The sequence below is a fragment of the Leptosomus discolor genome, chromosome 14 (assembly GCF_034619465.1).
Source record: "Leptosomus discolor isolate bLepDis1 chromosome 14, bLepDis1.hap2, whole genome shotgun sequence".
In the NCBI taxonomy this organism is placed as follows: domain Eukaryota; kingdom Metazoa; phylum Chordata; class Aves; order Leptosomiformes; family Leptosomidae; genus Leptosomus; species Leptosomus discolor.
The window spans coordinates 4,090,936-4,102,400 of NC_141404.1; the positions used below are offsets into that span (position 1 = coordinate 4,090,936).

General features: G+C 54.3%; 1 protein-coding gene across 1 annotated transcript; it reads left to right on the forward strand.

Annotated features, from left to right (window-relative positions):
* The first annotated feature begins 7,538 nt into the window (after nucleotides 1-7,538).
* On the forward strand, nucleotides 7,539-8,828 carry KCNJ12 (potassium inwardly rectifying channel subfamily J member 12). Its single transcript, XM_009956053.2, has one exon. It carries the CDS (start codon nucleotides 7,539-7,541, stop codon nucleotides 8,826-8,828), a length of 1,290 nt encoding a protein of 429 aa, XP_009954355.2.
* Nucleotides 8,829-11,465: the final 2,637 nt, after the last annotated feature.

An 11,465-nucleotide genomic window follows, 5' to 3' on the forward strand; every position in this document is an offset into this window, starting at 1 on the left:
GGTTTCGGCTCTGCCCGTAGCCCCATCACTGGCATTTGTCCCTGGGATGGTTTGGAGCTGGGGCTGGAGCCCAGCGCGTATCCAGATTTGGGAGCATGCAGGAGGGACCAGGGCCATGTGATGGAGGAGAGCGCATGGGGCGAGTGCAGGGACGCCCCAAGGTCACCCATCTGAAAACACCCTCTGGCCCATGCGGTCCAGGGAAGGGGCTTTTCGGGAGGGAAGTGCCCATCGCAGCCCAGGAGGGGAAGGGGACTTGCATGGGGACTTGCAGAATCCACTGGCACCCCGGGCACAGCCAGGCCAGGGGATATTTCACTTCTAAGCCTCAGACACCTCCCAGCCATGAGTCCCACCCGGGGGGCTCCTCTTCACGCTCCAAACATCCCACTGACCCTGTAGCCAGTTCCCTTCCTCCACCCAGCACCAGACATCACCACTGGTGCCCCAGCCCCACCAGCTCAGGGAGGCTCTCGGGACACCCCCGGTTACTGTGGCAGGACATGGGGAGAGGGGACAGGGCATCGCCGCCGCAGAACCCTAATTCCTGGGGCTGCAGGGCTGCCGGGAGCAGATCTCTGACGTCCTGCGGGACAAATCCTGCGGGGTCCGGGGCATCAGCAGGCTGGGAAACCTCCCCTCCCCCTCACTAAATCCCTTCCCCGGCGCAGGACAGTAGGTTACGGGACTCGACCAGAGGTTGGATTTAAGGAGATTACAATTTCTCCCCCAGGATAATCTAGAAATTCAATTAAAACTCTCTGTCTCTCGCCCGGGCTGCAGCAGGGCCACGGGGCACCCTGCGCCCCGCAGCCATGGCCGGGGAGTGTTGGGGAGACCCCCCTGGGCGTGCACCAGGTAAGGGCTGACCCCCTCCTTCCCGGGGTCCGGCCAGAACCCCCTCTACCTGGGTGGGGTGTGGCTGGGTCCCTGCCCCTTCCCAGGGTGATTTGCTGGGGTATTAACACCCGTCCTCTGAGCCGGGGCAGCCGGGACTGGCTGGGGGGGGGGGGGGGGGCTATGGGGAAGGGGCTGTGGGTACCCCAGAGGTTTGGGTAAGGGTGTCGCAGGGACAGGGCAGTCTGGCTGCATCCCCTGGGGTTCTGGGACATCCTTCGGCAGCCCCCGGCATGGATTGACCCTGCCAAGGCCTTCCCTCCCCCCCCCACTCCCTTGCCCTCATCCTTACCCCCAGCCATGTCCAGCGGTCCGGCCGTATGGATGCGAGCGGACAGACAGCCGGTGTTTCCCAGGCGAGTGAGATGGGATTCCAGGACCCATCGAGGTGGCAGAGCTGGCTGCAAGTCGGGGGGACTGCGGGTGCTGTGGTGTTTCCTGACCCCTCCAATGCTCTGCTGCAGCCAGGCAGAGGGGGACATCACCCAGGAGCTGCGGGGGGGGGGGGGGGGGCAGCAGGGGTGGACGTACAGCCCTGGGGTCCTGACACCACGGCGTGTGGGTGCTGGAGCAGGGCTGGGTGTCGGGGCTGGAACCGACATGGAAGCAGCCAGACCGGGATTCTCCATCCCCCCATTATGCCATTGGGATTTGGGGAGCAACCATGTGCTCAGTGCAGCCTCCGAAGGGATCTTCCCCAGGATCTCCGCTGATCCAGGGCACATTTAGCAGTTTTAGGGTGCTTAAGTACAAGCCCATTTCCCCGCAGAGGCACCTGGCCCCAGCGGTGCTGAGAGCCGCACGTGGCCCCTTTCCTCCTCCCATGCCCGCGGTGGCATCCGCACGTGGCTCAGCAGGACGTGGATGAGCCAGCACTTCTCCAGGCACCCCGTTGCCTCTGGCCTCCCCACCAAGGGCCTTCCTTGTGCCCTGTGCCTCAGTTTCCCCCCTGCGTGCGCCGTCAAGGCTTGCAGGCAGCGATGGCTCGGCTGCTCACCGGCACGAGCGGGGTGCATGGGGGTCCAGGGGAGGGATGCACACCCACGGCTGTTTTCTACCCGTGTCCCTGCCAAAATGGAGCAGTTTTTTTTCTCATTAGGAATGCACTGTGATGGGAGCCTCTCGCCTGTCCTCCCTGGCAGCAGAGGGGAAGCAGAGGGCCATTTGTCCCCTAGACTCACCACCAGCCCTGTGGCAACCCTTAATTTATTAGAAGTGGCCAAAGAGGGGATGTCGGAGGAGGGAGTTGTTCAGGCAGCAATGCTGCCCCAGCACAGTGGACACATGCTCAGCCGGGGGCCCCCAACTCCGCTGCACCCCCCCCATTGCGTGGGAGCTCCGTGCCGGGTCGCTTGGTTGGGACGGCGTGAGCAGGAGAGTTTTGGGCACCTTCGGCCGCGCCGGCACAGCCGCAGCCCCATGCCGGGAGCTGAGCTCCCTCCTCGCTGCTGACATTGCCGTCCCGCTGCTGGGGCATGAAGGGCATCACTGCGGGAGATAGCAGCGTTATCTCCCGGCACAGGGCAGGCAGCAGCACCGAGCGCGACCTCCTTGCACCGTCCCCTCTGGGATGGTCACCTCTCCTGCCCCTATGGCCCAGCGGTCCTGCGGCTCCCAGCTTGGCTCCTCCAAGTCCTCTCCTGGGTCAGTCCCAACCAAACGCAGCTCAGTTCCCTGTGCCCTTTTATGAGCCAGGAGAAAAATCCATGCTGGGAGGATGCAGGAGGGGGATGGCAGCCCTGATGGCCCTGAAATGTGTCCCCTCCAGAGGTACAGGGAAAGGTGTGATGATAAATGACATCAACATACTCAGCCGGCTCTAATGACCTCCCCGGCACTCAACACGTTTTCCTGGTGCTCTGGCTATTCAGAAAATTGTTGTAACATTTAACTCCCTTCTTTTAAAAAAAAAAAATAAATAAAATTATCCATGCAGTTGGCAGATTGCTGGAGACACTTGGATTCTCTGAGGGCAACTGTTCCGCGGTGGGAGTTCGGTTGCTGCAGTTTAGTGGCAGGAGTCATTGCCTCTAATGTCAGCTCATTAGCTGGGGTAGTCCACGGCGTCGCTGCGTTCAGAGCCCACGGGGAGCTGTGGGCCGTTCCTTCCCGCTATTAACATTACGGGCCTGTTTTGTTTCCTACGTGTTAACACTATTAGCGCTGCGTAAGACGCGTGGCACAAGCGGCAGGGGATGGTCCCAGTCCTGCCCGACACTCAGCGTGGGTTTGCCTGCGTCGAAGCTGGGGCTGGCAGTGGGATTAAGGGGCAGCGGTTATTAGGGGAAGTTTTGACTTTGTTCCCAGGGGGTAAAATTGTGGTGGTCAGGAGTGCGAAACTCCTGGGAAGGAGGCAGGGAGGGGGATGTGACCTCCTGTAACACCTGCGCCAGCAGCCTGGGGCGGCTCTGGTGGTGGGGAGATGCCAGCGTGACGCTGGAGGATGGCACTCGTGACCCAAGGAAACACGGGGTGACCGTGGGGCCGCAGTGCCCCGCTGGTGCCCACAGCAGAGCCCGTCCAGCCGCGGGTTTCCACAAGTTCGCACGAGCCGTCTCCCAGCCTGAGCCTCCCGCGGCGGCAGCGTGGGGCTCCAGCTTTCAAATTAAAACCAAACCAGAAATTCAGCTTTCAGCGAACTTGAGAAAGTGTATTTCCAAACAAAACTGTGCTAAATAAAGTACGAGCCGCAGGCGGCCGCCTGCTCCGACAGATCCACTTCGCTCGCCTTTATTTAGCTGCCGTCTCCCCGTGCTGCCGCTGCCGGCCCGGGGCTGCGGGGGTTTGTCCCCTCCAAGAGCTTCGGTGCTTCAGGGAGGACTCAGTCCCATGGCCTTGGTGAATGGGGGGGTCCCACGTGGGACATGGCCTGTGCCACGAGAGCTGCCCTGTCCCCGAAGCAGTGTCAGCCCCTCGGGTCTCTCCTGGCATCCCCCCCCCCAGAGCAAAGGGTTCCTTGATGTCTGGGGTGCTTGGATAGGGTGAAACCCTGTGTGACATGGGAGGAGGGGGAGGAAAGGGAAAGGAAAGGAGGGAGGGAGAGAGGGAGGCAGGCAGGCAGGAAGGAAGGAAGGAAGGAGAGAGAGGAAAAGAAATAAGAGAGGGAGAAAGAAAAAAGAAAGAAAAAGAAAGAAACAGAAAAAGAAACAGAAAAAGAGAAAGAGAAAGAAAAAGAAAAAGAAAAAGAAAAAGAAAAAGAAAAAGAAAAAGAAAAAGAAAAAGAAAAAGAAAAAGAAAAAGAAAAAGAAAAAGAAAAAGAGAAAGAAAAAGAGAAAGAAAAAGAAAAAGAAAAAGAAAAAGAAAAAGAGAAAGAAAAAGAGAAAGAAAAAGAAAAAGAAAGAAAAATGAAAAAGAGAAAGAAAAAGAAGAAGAGAAAAAAGGAAAAAATAAAAAGAAAGTAGAAGAAAGGAAGAAAGCAAGAAAAAGAAATAAAGAGAAAAGGAAATAGAAAGAAAGATTAAGAAAGACAGGGAGAATAGAAGAAAACGAAGAAGAAAGGAAGGGAAAAGAAAGAGAAAGAAAGAGAAGAAGAAATAAAGAGAAGAAAGAATAAAAAGAAAGAGAAAGAAAGAAAGAAAGAAAGAAAGAAAGAAAGAAAGAAAGAAAGAAAGAAAGAAAGAAAGAAAGAAAGAAAGAAAGAAAGAAAGAAAGAAAGAAAGAAAGAAAGAAAGAAAGAAAGAAAGAAAGAAAGAAAGAAAGAAAGAAAGAAAGAAAGAAAGAAAGAAAGAAAGAAAGAAAGAAAGAAAGAAAGAAAGAAAGAAAGAAAGAAAGAAAGAAAGAAAGAAAGAAAGAAAGAAAGAAAGAAAGAAAGAAAGAAAGAAAGAAAGAAAGAAAGAAAGAAAGAAAGAAAGAAAGAAAGAAAGAAAGAAAGAAAGAAAGAAAGAAAGAAAGAAAGAAAGAAAGAAAGAAAGAAAGAAAGAAAGAAAGAAAGAAAGAAAGAAAGAAAGAAAGAAAGAAAGAAAGAAAGAAAGAAAGAAAGAAAGAAAGAAAGAAAGAAAGAAAGAAAGAAAGAAAGAAAGAAAGAAAGAAAGAAAGAAAGAAAGAAAGAAAGAAAGAAAGAAAGAAAGAAAGAAAGAAAGAAAGAAAGAAAGAAAGAAAGAAAGAAAGAAAGAAAGAAAGAAAGAAAGAAAGATGAAGAGCAGGAAGGAAGGAAGGAAAAGAGAAAGGAAGAAAAGGAGAAAACAAGAAAGGAGGGAAGGGGGAGTGGGGGGAAGGGGAAGGGGAGCAGTGGTGGTGACGGGGGAAGCCAAGGGTCCCTGGGAGCGTCCCCCCCGGGGTGAGGGCAGCGCTGCTGCCTCCGCAGTCACCCGGGCACGTCTGCCCTCCCAGCACAGTTAATCCAGACCCCAGCTAATCCCCTCGCAGGTCACTGGGAGCTCATTGCATTTTGTTCACTTCTCAAATGCATCTAGAATTAATTAAAAAAAAACCCCAACCCAGCAGTAAAGTCATCCTGTGGCAAAAGCATTTGGCGTGTTCCCCTGCGTGCGCCGTCAGGGCGAGCCGGAGGGGTGATGGAGAAGCAGCCGGTTTTGTCTCCAAATGCTGGGATCTCATTAAAAAAAGAGGAAAGAGAGCCTGAATGAATGTAGCTGGTGTGGTCAGGAGGAAGACTTGGGACGAGTGACCAGGCTGGAGTTCAGCAGCATGAGCCTGCAGCCAGCCTGACATGTCAGCTCTGCGAGGCCACTTTGGTCCCATTTGACTTCCAGTGACTAAAAGGCTGTAAATATTCACCATTAATATTAACTGTTTGTGCCTATTTTACTCTTCCCTGTGGCTGTGAGGAGGGGAGAGGATCTCGTGCCGAGTGCCCCAGCCCGGTGTGAGCAACCGCTTGGTCTGCTGACACACCAAGGGATAACTGTGGTGCTTGAAAAATCAGCTTTGGGGGTAAAAATTGTTTTGCCTGGATTGAAGCAGGTGGAAATACGTTGTTTGACGCATAAGATGGTGCCACGTGTGGGTCCGTGTCCAGCACCTGGGAGGTTTGGGCGGGTTGTTAGTGCTCCTGCTTTTGGTGCTGGGCTTCTGCGGAGATTCCCAAGTCCCAGGCTGGATTTGGGGGGAGAATTTCAGTAAAAAGGCAATCCAGGGTATCTTTGCTAGCCAGGCTGATGCAGCCCCGGGCAGGCTGTGCCTGGCAGTGCTCCCCGGCGCTGGCGCTGGCTCTGGGCTGGCCCTGGCCACCGTGTAATGGAAAGGGTGTGCTTGTCCCAGCGTGTCCCCAGGCACCCGAGCTGATTGCAGGAATCGACTGCATCGATCAGGCCAGCGGATCCGACACAGCACGTACAGCCCGGCGGGTTTGCCTGCGCCCCTAGGCATGAGCTGGTGCTGCTGGGGGGACGGGGTGTCGCGGGGGGGCTCTGCACCTGCTCTCCCACCACGTTGCTGCCCCAATGCAGGTCTCGTGGCCAGCAAGGTGGTTTCATCCCCAGTGACGCACCCCATGTGGCTAAAGTCGAGCTGTGGCAGGGGGTGGTTTGGGGAGCACTCCTGCAGTGCCGTCTCTTTGGGGTGCTTGGGACGTGCCACGTGGCTTCTCCACAATCCCGTCCACCGCCTGACGCAGCCCCACGTGCCGTTGCAGAGGCACTGGGGGGCCCACCCGACTTAGGCCACCTTTCCCATGTCCATGTTGCTCCTCCACCTCTCTCCCAGGCAAAGCTGAGTGTAGGTCCCTGACCCTGCAGCTGAGCCCTCCAAAAGAGATCAAAACAGCTCCCTGTTCCCCAGCAGCAGTTGTCCCCTCATAGGACTTGGCCAGCAAAACCCATCTGTGACCGTAGATGGCTCCATGTCCCAATGGATGTGTTGGGAAAGTTGCTCCTTGGGACATCTGCCCCGAACGAGTGCCTTCCCTGGGCCTTCTCCAACTGGCTGCACGTTGGTCGTGTCCTCTCCCATCCCCGGGCCGGGGGATGGAGGTTAAATCCACATGTCCCTGTGGTTTCCCTCGACCCCAGAAGAGCTGGTGCTCAGGAGGTCGGGCGAGCGCTGCTGCGATGTGCTGGGCAGCGGTCCATCTGGCACGGGCAATGTGAACTGACGGAGCCGCTTTCAGACGTACCTTTATTAATATCTCTGTGCTAAGGAGAGCAGCTTGGCCTCTCCACTTTCCTCTCCAGCAGCTTGACCCTGCTCCAGCAGCAGAGCTCATGAGAAAAGCAAAGGGGAGAGACTCCGGTGCTACCCAAGGTTTTTCATCCGCTGGTGTCGCTGAGGGTCCCACAAATGCTACATCTCCCCAGCAAGGTTTGCTCACTCACTTTTTAGTACGAAAGAGCAGACTCTAAGACCTTCTTCCTTCCTTGAGTGTGGTTTTTGGGAACAGCGTAGCCATAGGAAGGACAGTAAGGGCAGTTGGGGGGGTCCTTGCTCAACACGCAGCCAACCACTCCATCAGACCCATGGCCAAACACTTGCTTGGGTCCCTTTGCTGTGAGAGGTAACGGCCGTGTTTTTGTTTTCTCATTGCAGAGCCTCTCACGGGATCCACGTGGTGACGTGGCAGCCAAGGCGTGGAAGCTTGGGACTTCTCTTCCACTGCAACAGAATTTGGGGGGTGGGCAGGGGTGGGCCAGGGGGACGCCAGGAGTTGCAAGACCCTTCACCTTCACTGTGGGCTTGGCTCAGGGATGACTGCAGGCAGAGTCAACCCTTACAGCATTGTGTCCTCCGAGGAAGACGGGCTGAGGTTGACCACCATGCCAGGTATCAACGGCTTTGGCAATGGGAAAATCCACACCCGGAGGAAATGCAGGAACAGGTTTGTAAAGAAGAACGGTCAGTGCAACGTGGAGTTCACCAACATGGATGACAAGCCGCAGAGGTACATTGCAGACATGTTCACCACGTGCGTTGACATCCGCTGGAGGTATATGCTCTTGCTCTTTTCTCTGGCATTTCTGGTGTCCTGGTTGTTGTTTGGGCTGATATTCTGGCTAATTGCACTCATTCATGGAGATCTAGAAAACCCGGGTGGAGATGATACCTTCAAGCCTTGCGTTCTGCAGGTCAATGGCTTTGTGGCTGCTTTTCTGTTCTCCATTGAGACCCAAACGACTATTGGTTACGGCTTCCGCTGCGTGACGGAGGAGTGCCCGCTCGCAGTCTTCATGGTGGTGGTTCAGTCCATCGTGGGGTGTATAATTGACTCTTTCATGATTGGTGCAATAATGGCAAAGATGGCCAGGCCCAAAAAACGGGCCCAGACACTACTTTTCAGCCATAATGCAGTAGTGGCAATGAGAGATGGAAAACTCTGCCTGATGTGGAGAGTGGGGAACCTCCGGAAAAGCCACATAGTAGAAGCCCATGTACGAGCTCAGTTAATTAAGCCAAGGATCACAGAAGAAGGGGAGTACATACCACTTGACCAAATAGACATTGATGTGGGGTTTGATAAAGGCTTGGACCGTATCTTCTTGGTGTCTCCCATCACCATTCTCCACGAGATCAATGAAGACAGCCCCTTGTTTGGGATCAGCCGCCAGGACTTGGAGACAGACGACTTTGAGATCGTGGTCATCCTGGAAGGCATGGTAGAAGCCACCGCTATGACGACGCAAGCTCGGAGCTCCTACCTGGCCAGTGAGATCCTCTGGGGCCACCGCTTCGAGCCCGTTTTGTTCGAGGAGAAAAACCAGTACAAAGTAGACTATTCCCACTTCCACAAAACCTACGAGGTCCCGTCCACCCCCCGTTGCAGCGCCAAGGACTTGGTGGAGAACAAATTCCTGCTGCCCAGCACCAACTCCTTCTGTTACGAGAACGAGCTGGCCTTCATGAGCCGCGACGAGGAAGAGGAAGACGATGACAGTCGGGGTTTGGAGGACCTGAGCCCGGACAACAGGCACGAGTTCGATAGGCTTCAAGCCACAATAGCGTTGGATCAGCGGTCGTACAGGAGGGAGTCAGAAATATGACTCTTGGCCCTTCCATTGACTTTTCCGAGGGTATTTTTTTTCCTCCTCTAATCTCTTCCCCTACAACCCGCTCAAATTATGCAGAACAATGCAAGTGCCATAGGAATGCTTGAGAAATTAGTATCGTTCATAGTTTTCAGTTTCATTGCAATAACCACTGAGCGGTCTGCAGGAGGGGACGGCGGCAGGCCACGGCGCGACTCCCGCGCCCGGTGCCCGCAGCGGGGCCGATGGCCCTGGGGGGACGGACGGACGGACGGACAGACGGACGGAGAGAGGAGGGTCCGTGGGGCGCGGGCAGGCGCTCGCCCCGTGCGGCTCCGCGGGGCTTTGCTCTCCCCGCGGGGCAAACGCCAGCGTTTTCTTGGAGCCGAGCACTGCGAGATCCAAAAAGAGGAAATATCAGGAAACAAATCTTTCTCTCTCTCTTTCTTTTTTTTTTTTTCCTTTTATTTTTTAACTGAGCAGCAACAACAACAAAAAATTGCTCCTTCCGGCAGGCGGTCTGGTTCAGTTGCACAAGAACAACACTTGAAATAACATGCAACATTAACGTACTTCTTTTTAATTTGGGAAAAAGCGGGGGGAGGGAGGCAAGAGGGTTTTTAATTTTTTCACCATACCGTTTGGGAGACTGTTTACCAAAATAATAATAATAACAATAATAATAATAATGATAATACTAATAATAATAATATTATTAAATCTGAAAGAAGTGATTCAGTATTTTTTAAAAATGAACAAGGGAATGAATAAGCCACCGGGGTCCTTTGTGGAAGTGACTTGCTGGGCAGATGCAAGAGCTAGAAGGCAAGACTGCATCCAGTTTTGGGGTGATTTTTTTTTTTTCCCACTGGCATGGCTTCGTAGGCAGAAAACAGGCGTAAGTGGCTGGAGGTCTGTGGCAGCGAAAGCAAGTAGCGTAAATACTGGTGAAGTAGCTAATAAGGAAAAGCCAGGCTGTGATAGAAAGAACCATTGTAAACACAGTAATTAGCCAATTTCTAGAAATATTGATCTTTAAGGTGGAAATGGGGTCTGGAGCATCAGCTGCTGAAGTGCTGGGTCTCCCCCAACATCTCTGCTGGGGAATTCCTAAGTTTCACCGTAACTGGGACAAAATAGTGAAAAGCACAAAAAGGAGAGCGGAGAGCTCTCAAATTTGGATATTTTCCCACTTTTCCACACCAATTCGGTATTTTCTCCCTTGAAAAAATCACTTCAAACGTGGAAATCGATGTGAAAGTCATCTTGTTGGGTTGCACTTCTAGCACAGGGGCTGTCTCGGTGCCAGGCTGGGCTTTATGAATTCCCCATTCGCCAGAGAGCCCTGCTTCAGAGGCAGATGCTTTCCCGAAAACAACAGATGCCAGTCGAGAAAACCACCCCGTCTTGTGCTTCAACCGACCCCCGCGTCCCAGCCTCAAGGTGGATTGTGCCTTAGAGATGCAAACTCATCCCGCGCCCCAGCCCTCCTCCGTGGCACCCCGCTTGCATCCCTCCCTCCACGGGGCGACATCCCCTTTGCTCTGCCCCCGTGGCGGCGCCTGCATCCCACCATCCGCTGCGTTTTGGGCTGGCCTTGATGGCGCGCTGGTTTAACTGTCGCTACGGCACACGGCAAACCACCCCGTGCGTGGGAAGCCCTCGCTCCTGCCCTGCTTCCCGCCTTTGCACAGAGAGAAGGCGCCGGGAAGACGCAGGTTGCGGGTCCCTTCATCCCGGCCGTGCTGCTCATTGGTGCTCTGGGAGCCAAAAATCTGGCTCCCTGCTCCCCGTGGCCATGGGAAAGGCTTCAGTACCCACAGGCATCCCGCACCCAACCCTGGGCGTGGAGCCCCAGCAGCACTCAGCCTTGGGGAGAAGGGGTCGAGAGTGGGGTCCCTGCCAGCATTTCAGCCGTGATGGGCTCCCAGTGCTTTCCCCTCCACAGCAGGGAAACCACGTCCCAGCGTTACAACTTGCTGTGGCATGTCCAAACGTCGGTGGCAGAGGCAGGATTCGTCCTATGTCCCCATCCCCACCTCCTTCTTGCAAAGGGCTCTGGGGAGCGGCTGCCCCGGTGCCCCCGCTGCTGCCCCTGAGCATCACGTCTTGCCGTCCAGCCGCGGGACGGGGACCAGGACTTCGTCCCTGCAGAGTTTCTTCCCACCCTGTTCCCACCAGCGTCCATCACCATCACCCCGTGCTGCCCACCAAGGGGCTGCTCTATTTCTGGCTTCCCCTAAAAACAAGCCACTGGGAGAAAACATCCCCAGGGGCAGCACTGGGAGGGAGCCGGCTGTTTTGGCACCGAGCGCCGCAAACGGGCTGTGCCCAAAAGCAGGGACACGTAGGGACGTGCCATTGAGCTCTGGCCACAAGACGTAGGGACGTGCCAGCCCATCACCTGTCCCTTTGCTCCCGGGGGGGGATGGTTTTGCCACCCGCCTTTTGCCCCATAGCATCTGGGGGGGTGGGAAGGATGGAGGGGGGGGGCAGAGGGATTTTGTGCGCGCACTACTTATTTATTTTTTTAAAAAAATGCTTTTAAGTGGTTTTAGGTTCTTTTGAATAAATAATAATTATATATTAAAAAAAAAAAAGGTGCACATCTTGCTGCTGTAGGGTTCTCAGAGGGTTAATTTCTTTATAAAT

What these genes read in the sequence shown, in the direction of transcription:
- KCNJ12 (XM_009956053.2), top strand. Translation starts at nt 7,539, where the DNA reads ATGACTGCAGGCAGAGTCAACCCTTACAGCATTGTGTCCTCCGAGGAA.